This window comes from Galeopterus variegatus, unplaced genomic scaffold, assembly GCF_000696425.1.
Source record: "Galeopterus variegatus unplaced genomic scaffold, G_variegatus-3.0.2 Scaffold1214, whole genome shotgun sequence".
In the NCBI taxonomy this organism is placed as follows: domain Eukaryota; kingdom Metazoa; phylum Chordata; class Mammalia; order Dermoptera; family Cynocephalidae; genus Galeopterus; species Galeopterus variegatus.
In genome coordinates, this window is record NW_007727325.1 from 339,470 (window position 1) to 356,641 (window position 17,172).

The 17,172-nt window shown below is 37.1% G+C and overlaps 1 protein-coding gene across 1 annotated transcript in view; it reads left to right on the top strand.

Annotated features, from left to right (window-relative positions):
* Nucleotides 1-17,172, top strand: part of PLA2G4A (phospholipase A2, group IVA (cytosolic, calcium-dependent)) — a 127,442-nt gene that overhangs the window by 41,456 nt on the left and 68,814 nt on the right. The window contains exons 4-5 of the mRNA XM_008575596.1: nucleotides 8,654-8,691; nucleotides 15,082-15,223. Of these exons, the coding sequence (XP_008573818.1) occupies nucleotides 8,654-8,691; nucleotides 15,082-15,223 (180 nt within the window). The remainder of the gene's footprint in view (nucleotides 1-8,653; nucleotides 8,692-15,081; nucleotides 15,224-17,172) is intronic.

Genomic DNA, 17,172 nt, shown 5'->3' on the forward strand with positions numbered 1-17,172 from the left:
CCCTGCACTTCAGTCCATGACCTAAAGACTGCTTATAAGAGAAGATATTGTGGAAAAAATTCACTTCCTCTTCTTCTGTCATTTCCTGTGGTTATGTGTGTAACCCTGGGGCTCTACCAAAGCTTTCCACATTCCTGAATTTAAAGTAGGTTATGTAATTACTTTCTTTTGTGTGTCTGAGAAAACAGTTGGCCAAACAGCTTTTCTTCATTACTCTGTTTTCAATAGTCCTTTGCAGTTTTTATCTGAACGGAAGCCTTTGAGTTGCACTGTGGTCATAGTTGGGAGAACAGTAAGTGCCTGATGATGGCCATGTAGAGAGTCCCCCATTTGTTGTCTAGGTCATGTGGGGTGTCCTGTGGGAGCCATCCAGGCTGTCCTCATCTCTGAATCCCCGTCTTTCCAAGGAGGCTGGTCTTCTTTCTGCAACATTTACAGAGGTTGTAGGAGAGATCAGGTGGTAAGGGACAATGAGAGAGAAGACACTTAAACCTTGAAGATGGCTAGGACAGTCTGGTGTAATAAAAAGAACACTTGGATTTGGTGGAGAAAGAACAAATGCTTCAAGCCAAGACATTATTAGCAAAAACTCCTTCAAACTTTTTTTCATCCAAAAGTTAATACTGAGTCAACATAGAGTGATTTCTGTGGCCAGGAGACAGCTGGAGAAACAGCAGAGCCTCCAAACAGAGATCAGCAGATTCTCAGGGGCCCCCTCTACCCACTCAGGCTAGAACTGGGCACTGGGAGACCAGACGTCCATTTTCTCTCTGTCACTAATCTCTCTTCAGAATGTTTGAGTTTTCATTCTTTCTTTCTGAGTCTTATTTTCTCTACCTCTAAAGTGATGGTTTAGATTAAACTATTTCTAAGCTCCCTTCTAATTTATAAAATTCGATGATTTAGAAAGAATACCTGATTTTCATTTTGCCATCTTCAGCCAAAAGCTTTTAATTCTTCCCATTTTACATATGTAGAAGCGAAATAATAATAATGCAAGAATAAAAATATTTAATTATATAATAGTATTTAATTTTAAAATACTGATCTGTCAATGGGTTGTGTTATTTATTATTACGAGAAGAATGAGAGCCTTTATTTTGCTCCTAAAACGTTGCTAAGTTATAAGAAAGCTGCAAAAAGTTACTCTTTAAAGGAACTAAGAATCCGTTTGAAAAATCGACATTCATGTATAAACTGATAAGTAATGTGATAAGCAGTATCATGAGGCATCTGTTCATTGATTTGCTTACCTAAGGAGTTATCTATTAAACACCTGTTGTCTTCCAGGAAATATTCTAGGTGGTGGGCAAACAGCAGAGGACATGGTAGACAATACCCTGGTTCCCAAGGAGCTTGCATTCCATAGGGAAGGTAAACAGGCAACGATAAGCCAAAGAATCGTCAACACAACGTCAGCTTGTGATAAATAATATGAGAAAAAAATAAAAGGATGTGATAGAGAACAGTTGATAAGCAACTGAAGTTTGTATAGTTACAGACAGCCTCTCGAAAGCATTATAATATTTTCTCCAAATTTTATCATAAAATTTTTCAAACTTAAAAAGTTGGAAGATTTGTACCATGAACACCCATCTAACCGCCACACAGACTCTGTAATTAACACTTTGCTCTATGTGCTTTGCCGCACATTTATCTCTCCATCTATTAAACCATCTTACTTTTTTGATGCATTTAAAAGCAAGTGGCAGACAACAGTATGCTTTACCCCTAAACACTTTGACTTATCATTAATCAGAGTTCAGTATTTTCATGTGATCATTTTAAGTGCCAAATGAATAGTTCAGGCAATATGTGCAGTGAGACTGAAAAGGAGAAATCATTCGTTCATTCATTCATTCATTCATTTTGCAAATAGCTGTTGAGCACTCACTGTGTGGCAGATACACTTTAGGCATTGCCTGTGCTGCAGTGAAAAAAACAAACAAGAATCCCTACCCTTGAGGAACTTGCATTCTACTTAGGAACATAGACAAAAAGCAAGGTAAATAAGTAGAAGATATATTCTGCTAGATGATGCTAATGACAAGTGTTAAATAAACCATGGAAGGAGAATGGGGGAGTATGTGTGCATATGTGTGTGAAGTGGTCACAAATCCAATTCCAAAAATGTGGCTAAGAAAGGCATCTCTGAAGACATGTGAGGGCAGAAGGCACTCCAAGTTGACAGGCCCTGAAGCAAAGTTTGCCTGGCATGCTCAGTAACCACAAGGACGAGAGAGTGGCTGGAGCACAAAGAAACTAGAGAGAGTAGGAGTAGGGAGGGTGGTAGGAGATATGGTCAGAGAGTCAACGGTGGGGTGCGGGTACAGATCGTTGTACATTACACTGGACATCAGTGGCTTAGGCTTGTCTTAAAAGGAAGGCTGTGGTTGGGGCAGTTGGGTCACTAAAGGGGTGGAAGCCATCCTGGTCCAGAGAACAAACAGCCCGATCGAAGGCATGGGACTAAAAAGGACAGAGCGTAATCAGGGGACCATGTCTAGACGAGTTTAATGGGAGCAGAGCATTCATGCATGGAGGAAGAACAGGTACATTGGAATCAGACCATAGCGGAGCTTAAATGTGAGGAATTTGTAGGAATTTGGATGTTATCTTACTGACAGCAGTGTGTCACAGAAGGTTTCTGACCTAGTAATGGGGAACTGAGGACAAACAGGGTTTGGCTTTTCCTCCTAATTTTTTCTTTTCTTTTTTTTGGCTTTGCATTAGCAAGCAAAAAGTAAGCAAAGAGGCATAGAATGTTGATATTGAAAACAAATATGCTGATGCAGCTTACAGCAGACTGCTTCTATGGAAAGTGACTACAGTGGGTAATGCAGGGTGACTTGAGGAAAGTAAGTGTAGCAACAGCTTTAATGCATCAATAAGATTAAATACAGTGATTGCTTAGTAGCAGTGAGAATGAGCTAAAGTTGCAAAGCAGTAATTTACAGTGGATTCAGCTCTTCTAGACTGGCTATCACTCAACTCAATTTTAGAACCTTTTTTCGAGGAGAAAGTCAATCTTAGGGCTGGGTTCCAGTTTTTGTTTTCTTGCTGGCATTTATGAAATCTGAGTTAGGCCGGTGTTTGTTGGAATCAAAAACTTAGAGAGCATCAGAGTTGTCATTTGAGAGAAGCTTCTGCAACCTGAGGCTTTTGACCCCAGGCTCAGAATCAGTCAGCTACACTGCCTGGGCTGGGAATCATGATCTGCTTCTTAAGGACTGTGTGATGTTGGGCATGTTATTTTTTCTCTCTTTGTCATGCATCCTCATCTATAAAACAGGGTTACTTATAGTACCTACCTCTTAGGATTGCAGTTATGGTTGAAGAATGTATTAAAACAGTGTCTGGCCCAGTAAGCACTAAATACATCGTAGATATTCTCATTGTAGCTGATCAGATTTAACTAAACATATGTGATGTGCTCCATGAAACTGATTTAACTGTATACTAAACTTACTTATTTGCTTGAACTTACTGACCAAAACAAACTTGTTATTTAAATATAGGTAGAGCTTATAAGTTTTGTGATATTAGTTTCAAGATAGGTCAGAATATTGTAGTTAGTCATTGCTGAGTATATCAAATGTGGCTTCAGGTTACAGTAACTCATTTTAAAGTGAAAAAGTATAGAATCTTCAGCATATACTGTGTTTTGTGTAAACAAAGTAGCCCACTTAAAAAGAACCGTGAAAATGCTACTTTTTTTGTGGTAAAACAGAGGAAGATTATACTTTATTTTTCTGGATGAAATTAGTTTGTTTTGACCAATACTTTGAGGTAGGTAGCCTCTAAGTTTACACTGTTTTAATTTACCGCCTTTATTTAGAAGTTAGTATTATTGTTTTAAATCAGCCATGTCTCATGGCTCCGGTGGCATCTGTCATTTTGTCTGCTTTCTTTGATTGTTGCTTATTCATGCTTATTCATGCGACTTGAAAATGAATGAGGCAGTTCTGTAGAAGAGATAGTGGCAATGCTTAAAAATAAAAAGGGAATCTTGATGGTGAGTTCAGAATGTTAAGTTAGGATCAGGATGATTTCATTGGAAAACTATGTATTGATGTGTGAAGAAAAAGACTACAATTTAGGTAAGTTGATGAGACAAAGTGGAATTTGCAAGGAAAACAAGACCACTTTGTAATTTTGTGAGTAATTTGGGAGGTCTTTGGCTAAGATGTGAAGACCATCAGGTATTGATGCAGGGCAGAATTCAAATGTGGGTTGAGCAATTCCTGGCTTTAACAGAGAATGCATTTTTATTTTGGGCTACTAGAAATGGAAACTTAAGTCTATTTTTGACACTTCTACAATTTATAACTTTTAAATTATAGGGCATCTTAGAATGCTCTTGCATTCTTGGAGGTCCCCTGTTGGATTGTAAGTTCTATCGTGGAGTAGAACATATTCAACTTACTTACCATTACATACCCAGCCTGGCACACATTAGGCACGTGAATCATTTTTGTATGAATGAACGAATGAATGCACTTACAAGAAGTGACGAAAACCTGGGAAGTGCTCAGATAGGAGTAATGAAAGTAAATGAAGTTTAAAAGAGAAAAGCTAGAGAGTCTGAGGGATTCCCATTTGGAGAAAAAGAGATAGTGGGGAGGGGGTGGTTTGGTAGAAGTGCCCTAGGAAATCCTGTTTGTTGCATGAAAGCTAATGATTACACAGCTCTTCAGAATTTCCACTGATGTCCATGTATGGAAAAGGACGTGAATATAAGAAATGTGTGATTATCAACAAATGTAAGGAGGAAACTGTGATAGAATGAAACATGGCTTCAGGGAAATTACAGTATTTTTATATCTTTCAAAATTTTTTGAGACTGTCTGGCTCATTTTTGGGGGGGCACAATTATACTGAATTCTTGGGTAATAGATGAAATGTCCTGGTAGTAAATACTAATTTTGTTTTATCAAAAAATTGAGAATTTTAAAAAATGATTTTATCAGTATTCCATTTGATTTTTAAAAATTTATTTATTTTTGGGCCGGCCCGTGGCTCACTCGGGAGAGTGCGGTGCTGATAACACCAAGGCCACGGGTTCGGATCCTATATAGGGATGGCCGGTTTGCTCACTGGCTGAGCGTGGTGCTGACAACACCAGGCCAAGGGTTGAGATCCCCTTACCGGTCATCCTTTAAAAAAAAAAAAAAAAAAAAAAAATTATTTATTTTAATTGACACATTGTAATTGTACATGCTCTTGGGGTACAGTCTGATGTTTTGATACATATATACACTATTTAAACATGTAAAATTTATGTAGATGTTATCTAGTTTGCATTGGTGGGGTTGTAACTTCTGCTCTACACTTGAATTGTGTCTTTGTCAGATCCACGTTTATTCTTTCTTTACAGGATGGAGTAACAGTGTACAAAATGTGACTCTTAGTAACAATGACTCATTTTTTTTTTCAATATCAATTTATTACCTTGCATAGTTCAGGTAAATACAGATAAAGCAGAAAATATTATGTAATTCCCTTGAGAGATGTGAACACCTATTGAATCAACTTGGTGATCAGTTACTGTTTATTTCTACCTAGAGAAAAAAGAGTAAATTGGGTCAAGAAGGATCAGAATTCAAAACAGTGTTTTATTGAAAGTAAACATCAATATTGGGCTATATAAGAGAATACGTGGCATATTTGAAGAACTTTTTATTAATAAGAATAAATTCTCAAGTTCCAAATTATTTGACTGTGTGCATCTTTTTTGTAGTAATGATTTTAAAGGAACTCCTTATTGCCAGACACTAAGCTTGTTGCTTTAGCATAATTATTTCAAAATGACCTTGGAAAATTTTCAAGAGCATTAGTGGGTTATATACTTTAAAAATTATTTTAAAGTCTCAAATAGCTTATTTAAAATAGTTTCTCTCTTCTAGTTTTTCCCACTCTCACACAACTGAACATCTCCAATCATAAGCATCTAAAATTGCTTTTCCCTTTAGAGTTCAAAGAAGAAATTATTGCTTAAGAATGTGTAATGGGTACAGCTTACTGTTTACCTTTCTAATTCCTAGAAAAAGGTAGAGTTCTTTTAGTTTCTTCTGACTCCTAGTTGAGTATTTTGGGGTTGGGCAGAGCCTGGGCGATTTGGTCACCGTTCTTTCTAATTGCCCTGATAACGCCAGCAATGTGAAAGCCTGTAATACAGAGATGCTTTATACAGTGTGTGGGAAGAAGTTTACAGTAATTGTAAATGCCTCATAGGAAGTACATATTTTTGTGGCTATTTTATCTGAATGACATGTTCCAGGTAGAAGGTGTGGAGAGATTGTGAATGTCAGGCTTCATAGCATGTCTGAACATAGTGCACCGAGCAGGAGAGTTTAAAATTTCTTCCTGACTGTGGGTGATCCTCTTGGACAATATGTGGAAGTGAGGATTCCAATCCATGTGACAAGAGCCACAGCCACATAGCCTGTCACATTCAAAAGGCAGAAAAATCCTGTTGCTTCTCTTCTTTTATCCTACCTTTATTTGAAGAGTCTGGTCAGTCTATCTAGGTTCATGAATGTCTTAGTCAAGAAATGTTGTTGTACAGAGAGGACATTCTTATGGAGAAGACGAATATGACTATAAATACAGTTTGGGTTGATTTTCCTTTTATCTATTAAGTTTTCAGGACAAATAGGCATTGGATGTGCAAAACATTGGATATTTTAATATATAATTTATAAATTGCTTAGGGACCTAACAGTTGGGAAGCCAGCTGATTCCTGAACACTTTTTGTCATGAGATTGCACTTGGAAATAGGAAGCCTCTTCTGGCTTTGAATCTTTCCATATTGACTTGTAATATTGTTCATATAGTTTCCATTCACCCATGGTGGCTTTGCCCTGTAGAGATAAAAAAAAAGTTAAGTCAAATGTCATTTTAATGGCAGCTTTCATGTATTTTGTGAAAAAAAAAAAAACAAAACAGACCATGTTTTGCTCATGTTTTTTTTTGTTTCTGTTTTTTTTTCTCAACTAGCTATCCAAAGTAACCTCACTCAATATAAAATGTTTTCCAAGTCCTCTTTGGGGAAGACTCCGACTGAAATTTTGAAATGAGGAATAGACAGTGTTTTGGGATGTGGTCTGAGAAGTGGTTCTATTGATAGAATAGACTGCAGTTGCATTAAGTGTGTTGTAGCCAATCAGTCTTTTGACATAACTGAACTACTGTTCATCTGGGCATGTAAATTCCATTTTTACTGGGATCCTTAATTACTTTATTAACTTTAAGAGTAATATTTATATGCTGCTTTGATGAATAAAGATTCATAGAATTCCCTATGGAGGAACTGCTGTCTGGGTCAGACTATCCCATGATTTTATCTCTAGTAGCAATGAGATATTTCCTGACAGATGAAGATTGCCTGATGTGCTCCTCCTCACATACACATGCACAGTAAATATTGTGCAAATATTTATTATCTGTTGTATGCCTAATGCTGTGCAATGATCTAGTAATAGAAACCTATATAAGAGAGTACTTACAGTTTACTGGGAGAGGCAAATTTTTGTACAGATGATTTCAATACCTTTTGCTTACTCATAAAAGGCGGTACTGAGAATCATTTATGAACTTATTTTAACCTTTTGGAAAGTTCCTTGTAGTTTTTTTCCATCCCCTGAAACTCAAAAGATAATACATCTAAATCTATAGCATTTTATATTGGTTCTAAAAATATCCTCTTCATATTTCAAGAAGCATATCTTAGTTCAGTTCTACTTAAAGTTACTGAAAAATTTCAATCTCTGTTCTATGGTAGCTAATATAATAAAAATAATAGCACCATCTTACAATTTTACAGCAGCTTTCGAAGCATGTTCTTACTTGGTTCTCATAAAAATCTAATTCATTACAAATGCCAGGGAGAGTATTGAGAAGGTTTTTCTATACAACAGATTTATAGTCTCTGGAAAGACATCTCTTACTAGCCCTTTGCTCTGTGAATATTAGTCACACTCTCTTTTCCATTAAACCAAAATTGTCTCATTGGCAAAGTGCAACTCTGTGATATGTTTGGTTGGTTTAAATAGTGTTGAAAAAATAGAATCCCAAGCCCCCGAATCCCATTATTAGATGTTTTCTGAACTAACCCTAGTTGGCTGAGGCCTTGACCCTGCTGCTCACAGTGGATGGGTTTCAGCTTCCAGTTGACTGCAGCTGCACTTGTTGCAAATGTGCACGTGTGAACTCTCACCCAGACTTTCTTTAACCTCTCGGCCATTACAGCCTCTGATTTTGCAGCCCGAGGCAGTTCCTCAATAACAGACTTAACATCTTAGTAGTTTTTATATCTTGAGCACATTTTCTGTTTCATGAGTAGTAATTGTGGGACTGAACTACATCATTTTAGTGAAGGAGGAAAACAACCATGCAGAGGCAATCTTACGTTTATTAAAATAACTTACTCAGTAGATTTATATCATAGAAAATAGCAAAAAACTACTTACTGAAATGCTCCTATAGTTTATGTTCTTCATGGAGATGTGTAACTTTTATTTTTAGTGTGTTTTTCCTTTCCTTTTTTTTTTTAGTTAAAAATCTGGCACAAAATTTATTTGATTTTGTTTTCATAAAGTAAAATGCACATGCATTTTATGACCTAATCTGATTAATGTATCTTTTTTTCAGGTCACTGAAATGATTCTGGAAATGTCTCTTGAAGTTTGGTAAGTGCATTTATTTAGTTAGGTGGAAGATATTGTGAGTGATCCACTGATTTATTTTGTTAAATTGTATACTTTTTATATATGAAATAATTCTGACAGCTTTGAATATATAAAAGTGCATTAAGTTTACTTTGCTTTTCTTTAGTTATCTGTTAATAGCTACAACATTTTAAAGACTGTAATTTTCTTATATTTATTGTTCTCATATTTTCATATTTTTTGCTTAGTCTTCCAGTAGTTTAGTGGTTAAATAATAGATATCAGTTAAGTTTGAAAAGGCCCTTGCTCTAGTTATATGAGAAAACTTTTTTTTTTAAATATTGTTTTTGTGGAAAAATAAAATTGAAAGATAATATCAATCTTTCCATCAACTTTTTGATATACCCTCATCTATCTATTCCCATAGAAATGAATGCAGTTGTTTAAGCCTGTTTCCCATTGTTGATTCTGATATTCAAAAATGTGAAAGTGACATGAACAGGAAACTATAATAATTTTATATAAAGAGGAAAAAGTGAAAATAGAGACTAATTCTGTATGTAGTGATCAGCAGGTCTACAAATGATAAAGTACCATGAAGAATGTTGCCCTAAAAGTGGCCTCCAAAAATGAAGCAGCCTCAACAATGAAATTATTTATTTATTTTCAAATGGTGACTCTTAGGGGAGCCAGGTCTGCCTTGATCCGGCTGATTTCTGATCTAGTGGAGTTCAGTAGATCCCACCTCTATAAATCTCTCTGCATCTCTGTGAACTCCCCTGTTGAAGTTGATTTTGCCAAAGTAACTAGTACCTATTTTATATAAACACCACACAAATTAATTCAACGATCACATATCTTGTGATTTGCAAACTGGATGACAATGGATTTAGGCATTTTTCTCTCTTAATATCATATTTTGATTCCTGGAACATTTGATTTGACTTAGTAAATGATTGGTGTACATTCCACAGCCTCTCAATGTATGTCAGCGAATATCAAAGGACAGTCCAAGTTACTGTGTTGCATTATTTTGCATTAACTTGATTCTTGATTAAAAGTAATACTTTGGTATGAGATTAGAAATATTTCTCTTATTTGACTAACTATGGAAATAATGTGCTGTTTGTTTTAATGAGAAATGGTCTTCATTGAGGTAATTAGGACCATATTGTATTAAATAATGGGCTTTAACAATGAAACAGTCATTAAAAAATGTAGAAAAACTTAGCTAAATAATATATATCCATCTAGAAGAAATTTTCTATGTCTTTATAATGAACTTTAATCACACCCTATTTTTATATGTTAATTTATGTTTTGACTCTAGAATGGAAATTTTTTTTCAATGAGAAACGATTTTCTTCAAAGAAAAATTTTTCATGTAATGTCTTTCATTAAATATAATATAAAATCAAGAAAGAAAATTAATTAGAAAGTTAAAAATAATATATAAAACAGGAAATAAGTGAACCATAATTCTATTATTATATTTATAAAATTATTCAGAATTTTTAAAATTTTCTTCTAGATTTTTTTTAGTGATATCTTCTAAACATCTAGGTTTGTTACACTGATCATGATTCTTTTTTAAAAATAGCATATTACAGCATAGGATACTACAAAAACCAAGGGTTCTAGAATAAGAAGTCTTAGACATAAATCTACTAATTATGTTAACAGCTGACAGATTTCTAATCACTTTTTACTCATCTGTAAAATAAGAGTGCCTTATAAGCATACCTGTTGTGATGATTAAATAGGATGTTCTTTCTAAAGAGTATAAATTACAGGCAAATTTTACACATGTACCTCACATGTGTAAAGTGGTTCAGTAGTTCAGTTTGTAGCTTACAAAAAATTGAAAGTAACCTCAATGTTCATGGATAAAGTATGGTATATTCATATAATGAAAGTGCTCCACAATAGTAAAAGTGTTTGAATTACTTTTATTTATGTAAACAAAGACGATTCTCAAAAACCAAATGTTAAATGAGAAGAATTAATTTGCATTGATAGCTTTTATAACAAAATTAAAAACCTACAAAATGACCCTCTATATTATTTAGGGACATAAATATGTGTATTGTAAAATTATAAAGACATACATTAAATGATAAAGACTAAATTTAGGGTAGTGATTACCCTTGAGGACCAAAAATGAAATAAAGCTGAGGAAGATTTACAGAGACAACTGTACAGGTGAGACTTTTCCTTCTTAAAGTGGTTAGAAGTTACCTATCCAAATATATCATAATAAATAATAATAATATAAAAGGAGTGTAGCCCACACTAGACTTAAAAATGCTAGTTCATTATTTTATTCACTTTTTCCCCATTACATAATTTTCAAAATAACCAAATTTAATAGCTGCATAACCCAATAGTTTTATATACTATAATTTAATGACCATTTCTTTATTGTTGGATAACATGGTTAAATGATTTTTTCAGAAGTTGCGGTAACTTCTCTTAAAGTAGCTATCCAGAAGTAGGATTACTAGGCCAAAGAGAGGGCGCATTTTAATTATTTTTGGTATTTGTTGCTGCAGCACTCGGGCTCTTTTGGAATCCTGCTTGCAGCACCAATTGTAAAGCTAGGGCAAATGTCAGAATCCTGCCGATGACTCCAGTTGTAAAGCTAGGGCTGGGTCTGGAGCTCACAGACCCCTCAAGCCCATTCCAGACTGGGTCACAGACCCTTCACATGCCAGGCTGGATCACCAGACCCCTCAAATGCCAGGCTGGGTCACCAGACCCTTTTGCACGCAGGTCTATGAGGTAGGTAACCAGCAAACTGTTCCTTGGAAGCCATAGGTTGGAAAGGCATGGCCGCTGGCCGTGGCAGCCTGAGGCAGTAAACTCTAGCCAAGGTGGTGGTGCTGTGCAGGTGCATTAACTCTGCCCTCTCACAACCTATTCACAGCAAATGCTCAGCAAGATTCTGAACATCTGTTTGGCCCTGACCATTTTCCTATTTTTTCCCAACAATCCACCTTTTCAGGGTCCCTTACCATATAATCTACACATTCAGAATCTTCCACAACGTTCCCTTAATGAGGATAACGACCCTTACATTCACATATTACACATTCCATCCCAGTCCCAAAAGTCTTTAGCTTGTTGTAGCACCAACTCAAAAGTCCAAAGTCCAAAGTCTCATCTGAGACCAAAGGCAAAAGTCCTTCTAGCCGTGAACCTGTAAAGAGTCAAAAACAAGTTTATCAATTTCCAAGATACAGTGGGACTGACACTGGGTACACATTCCTGTTCCAGAAGGGAGGAACAGAAAGGAAAAACAGGCCCATGAACAAATCCAAAACCCAAACAGGGCAAACATTAAGCACACTGGGGCACCTGACCCCTAAAGCACTGGGCAACCTCGTTCCTACAGCTCTGCCAAGTGCAGACCATTGAGCTGCCTGGTGCCTGCAGCTTTTCCAGGCTAGCACTGCACATTGCCAGAAGCCCCATAGTTCTGGGCTCCGGGTGGCAGCCCCACCATCCTGACTCCACTAGATATTTCCTCAGTGGGGGGTTCTCTGTGGGGGCTTTGACCCCATGTTTCTGCTCTACACCTCTCCGTAGATGACCTCTGCAGTGGCTCCACCCCTGCAGCAGGTCTCCACCTGAGTCCTCCGGCTTTTTCATACATCTTCTGAGATCTAGGTGGAAGCTGTGATGCCTCCGCTGCTCTCACATACTGCTGGCCTGCAAACTTAACACAATGTGAACGCCACCAAGGTTTTTGGCTTTTTTTCTTTGGAGGTGCTGAGGCAGGATTGCTCCAGCCAGAGCGGCTGGGATGCAGGGAGCAGTTTGCCAGGGCAATGACACCTCAGGTCTGTCCTCTGGGACAACTCAGTCCTTCTAGGATGGGAGGGGCGCTCTCCCAAACTTCTCAAATGCCTTTAGGGCATTTTCCCCATTGTCCTGGTTTTTAGCATCTGGCTGCCTCACCACCAAGATAATGTCTTTAGCAAACAGTTTGTCTATTTCACCCTTGTATTTTTCTCTGGCTTTTGAATTATCTCAGTCAGCTTGGCTTATACCAGCTATTCACTCAGTCTCCAGCAGTTTTGCAGCGTTTGCCCACACAGTTCAAACAGCTGCATTTACTCAGTCCATCAGGGAGTGGCTGCCTTGCCCTTGTGCATATCTGCGGCTCTTTTGTAACTGCTGCCACCAAAACAGGCTTGTAGTAAAGGAGACTAACTTTTCCACCTTTTCACCAGGTGAAAACATACTTCAAATTCTGCAGGGGAATCCATCCTTGGTCATCTGCCCATCTGCATGTGGCACTCTTTTCTTGGGTTTATATGGCACCCTTCAAGCCATTTGACTTCAGACAAATACAACATGCATTTACTACCTCATCTCTAAAGCGCATTACACCATCCACCCCTAGGTCTCATAGATGTAGCAGCCAAGGGCTCTCCCTGTTTCTGCTGCTTTACTGTCTCAATTTCTCATGCACAACAGGTCATGCCTGGAGATGCACAGTTTTCCCCAGCTCATCACTGGGTTTGTCATCTTCCCTGGTGTGAGAGGCAGGAGTGGCCAGTCGCTTCATGTCATCCTCCAGGACATTTATCCATGCTTCCAACAGCTCTGCTTTCTGCCACAAATCTCGATCACTTTGCAGCATAGTGATCAGCAGCCAGGCTCTGGTCAGCAGGAAAGTGGCCATCGGGCAACACATGCTCAAGGACAGCCACATTTCTTCCCCTTCCCAAGGGGTTTTGCATTGTAGTACCTGGTCTATGCTGCCTTGCAGTACAGTGTGCAGCAACCAGATCCTGGTCAACAGGAAAGCAGCCATAGGGCACAGCATATTCACAAGTAGCCACATTTTCTCCTTCTTCCAAGGGCTTTTGGCTCCTTTAACTCAGCCATAGGGTACAGCATATTCACAAGTAGCCACATTTTCTCCTTCTTCCAAGGGCTTTTGGCTCCTTTAACTGTTCAGAATCCTGCTGACTACACCAATTTCAGTGCTTGGGCTCTGTCAGAATCCTGCTCACAGCACCAATTGTAAAGCTAGGGCTAATGTTGGAATACTGCTGATGACTCCAATTGTAAAGCTAGGGCTGTGTCTGGAGCTCAAAGACCCCTCAAGTCCATTCCAGACTGGGTCACAGACCCTTCACATGCCAGGCTGGGTCACCAGTCCCCTTCACACACAGATCTATGAGCTAGGTAACCAGCAAACAGGTCTTTGGAAGCTGTAGGTTGGAAAGGTATGGCCATCCATACAACGGCACCTGCCCAAGGCAGTAAACTCCAGCCAAGGTGGTGGCGCTGCACAGGGGCACTAACTCCACACACTCACAACCTATTCACAGCAAATGCTCAGCAAGATTCTGAACATCCGAAGAGCTCTGACCATTTTCATTTATTTTCCCAACAGTTGCCTAATTGCTTTTCAAAAGTGTTTTGCTAATTCTTATTCCCATTATGAATGTATGAGAATGACAGTGTTATTTTACCTTCTTCAGCACTGGAAAATAAGTATTTAAAATATTTTTAAAAATATTAGTTAATTTAATTACAGTATTGCTTAAATTTGCTAGTGAAATTTAATACTTATTCTTATGTTTTTCATTATTAATCATACTTAATCTTTTGTGATTTACCTATATTTGTCCTCTGAGAAGTAGCAATTAAAATATTATTTGTAATGAGCAAATATCACTATAGAGAACATAGTCCAGAGACATTACAGTCTCTTCTCTCGTACTGTATTTTACAAGGAAGAAATATACTGAATTAACAGATGTAAGACTTATATTTGGTTCATTCCTAAGGAAAGAACTTAATTTTATGGATGGTAAAGAGAAAATATTTTATTAGTGATATTCTTGACTTCTGCATTTTGGATTTACTCTCACCACAATGCAGATTGCTAGTGGTTTTGTTTTGGTTTGGTTTTTTGCTATTTTAAAATTCAATAGGCAGCATTTAGAGTTCATAGGACCTGACTTATTTGTGAAGCATTGTTGCATGGTGGAAAGTACATCACATATTTATTATGTGACTCTAACCACTCAGGACCTCAGTTTTGTGATCTGTAGTGCTGTAATATATAAAACTGCATAGTGATGTGTCATGTTTATTCCCATAGTTGTTGCAGTGATGCACGTATCATACGTAATGTGATTTCTCATGTTTGCTTGTTTGTTTTAGCTAAATAGCTCATACTCCTTTTTTACCTAAAAACATACCTTGGAACATGCTGCTTTAAGATAGCCTGATTTTTTATTCTTGTTTTTGGTTCTTTCCTAGGAAATGGCTTACTGGAAGCAGTGAACATAGATCAGTGTAGCTACAAGGGAACTGAGGGAGCTGGATGGATGTAAAACAAGGCTACTGGGAACATTTGCTCATGACTTTATCCATTTTGTATTACAGCTCATGCCCAGACCTACGATTTAGTATGGCTCTGTGTGATCAGGAGAAAATTTTCAGACAGCAGAGAAAAGAAAACATAAAAGAAAACGTGAAGAAACTCTTGGGTCCAAAGAACAGTGAAGGATTGTATTCTACGCGTGATGTGAGTTGGAAAATTTTAAAGTGTTACTAAAATTTAGTAATAATTTTGTTCTGACACTTTCTTCAAAAACTTCATCAAAATATGGCAATATAGAAATTGACAGCTATTTCTTCAGCTTTTTAAGGTAGAATAAGTGTTTCATAAATGAAAACTCTTTGAGAAAGATCAACCCGAATGCTTTTCATATTTGGTAATATTGATCAGATATAGGTTTTATTTTAAATTTTACTTTTTCTTTAAGTTTTAAAACTGATATATATTAATTGTTTATATTTATAGGGTACATTTGATATTTCGATACGTGTTTACAATGTGTAATGATCAAAACAGGATAATTACGATTTCCATCCCCTCAAACATTTATCATTTCTCTGTGTTGAGAACATTCAAAATCTTCTAGCTATTTTGAGGTATACAATAAATTATTGCTAACTGTAATTACCCTATTGTGCTATAGAACACTAGAACTTATTTCTCCCATCTAAGCACAATTTTATACCCATTATCCGACCTTTCCTCGCCTGCTTCTCCCCACCACCTCTCCCAGCCTCTGGTGACCAAGATTTCCATCTCCTCAAACATTTATTATTTCTCTGTGTTGAGAACATTCAAAATCTTCTAGCTATTTTGAGGTATACAATAAATTATTGCTAACTGTAATTACCCTATTGTGCTAGAGAACACTAGAACTTATTTCTCCCATCTAAGCACAATTTTATACCCATTATCCGACCTTTCCTCGCCTGCTTCTCCCCACCACCTCTCCCAGCCTCTGGTGACCACTGTTCTATTCTCTGCTTCTATGAGATCATCTTTTTTATCTCCCACATATGAATGAGAACATGCAGTATTTGTCTTTCTGTGCCTGTCCTATTTCACTTAATATAATGTCCTCTAGGCTCATTTTACTTTATCTTTTAGAGCAGTGTTAGAGTCACAGCAAAACTGAGCAGAAAGTACAGGGATTTCCCATATATTCCCTGTTACCACACATGTGCAACTTCCGAGTATTAGGATTCTGCAAAGAAACAGAACTAACATGATATATATATATATATCCTATTATATATGTATATATAAAACCGTATTATATACAATTCTATTATATAATATATGCATTATATATAATTATATATAATCCCATTATATAATATATCCTATTATATATGTATATATAAAACCGTATTATATACAATTCTATTATATAATATATGCATTATATATAATTATATATAATCCCATTATATAATATATCCTATTATACATACTATATATCTATATGTGTGTGTGTGTGTGTGTGTGTATGAGGAGATTTATTATGGCAATAGGGATTATGGAGGCCAAGAAGTCCCATGATATGCCATCTGTCAGCTGGAGACTGAGGAAAGCTGGTGGTTCGATTCAGTCTGAGACCAAAGGCCACAGAACCAGGGGAGCTGACAGTGTAGCTCTAGTCGGAGGCTGAGGGCCTGAGAACCAGGAACTGTTGGGAGAGGAAGGTGCTGGTGTAAGTTTCTGAGTCTGAAGGTCCAGGAACCACGAGGACTATGTCCAAGGGCAGGAGGAGATGGATGCCCCAGCTCAAGGAGAGAGAGGGGGAATTTGTTCTTTTCCACCTTTTTGTTTTATTTGGACCCTCAAGTATTAGATGATGTTGGCCCGTATTGGTGAGGGTAGGTTTTCTTTACTCAGTCTACAGATTCAAATGCTAATATCTTTGGAAAACACCCTCATAGACACACCCAGAAATAATGTTTTACTAGCTATCTGGGTATCCCTTAACTCAGTCAAGTTGACAAATATAATTAACCATCATACTCCCTAACTGTCAATATCCCCTACCAGAGTAGTACATTTATTGCAACTGATGGACCTACACTGGCACATTGTTTCACCGTGAGTCCATAGTTTACATTAGGGTTCATGTTGGTGTTGTACGTTCTATTGTT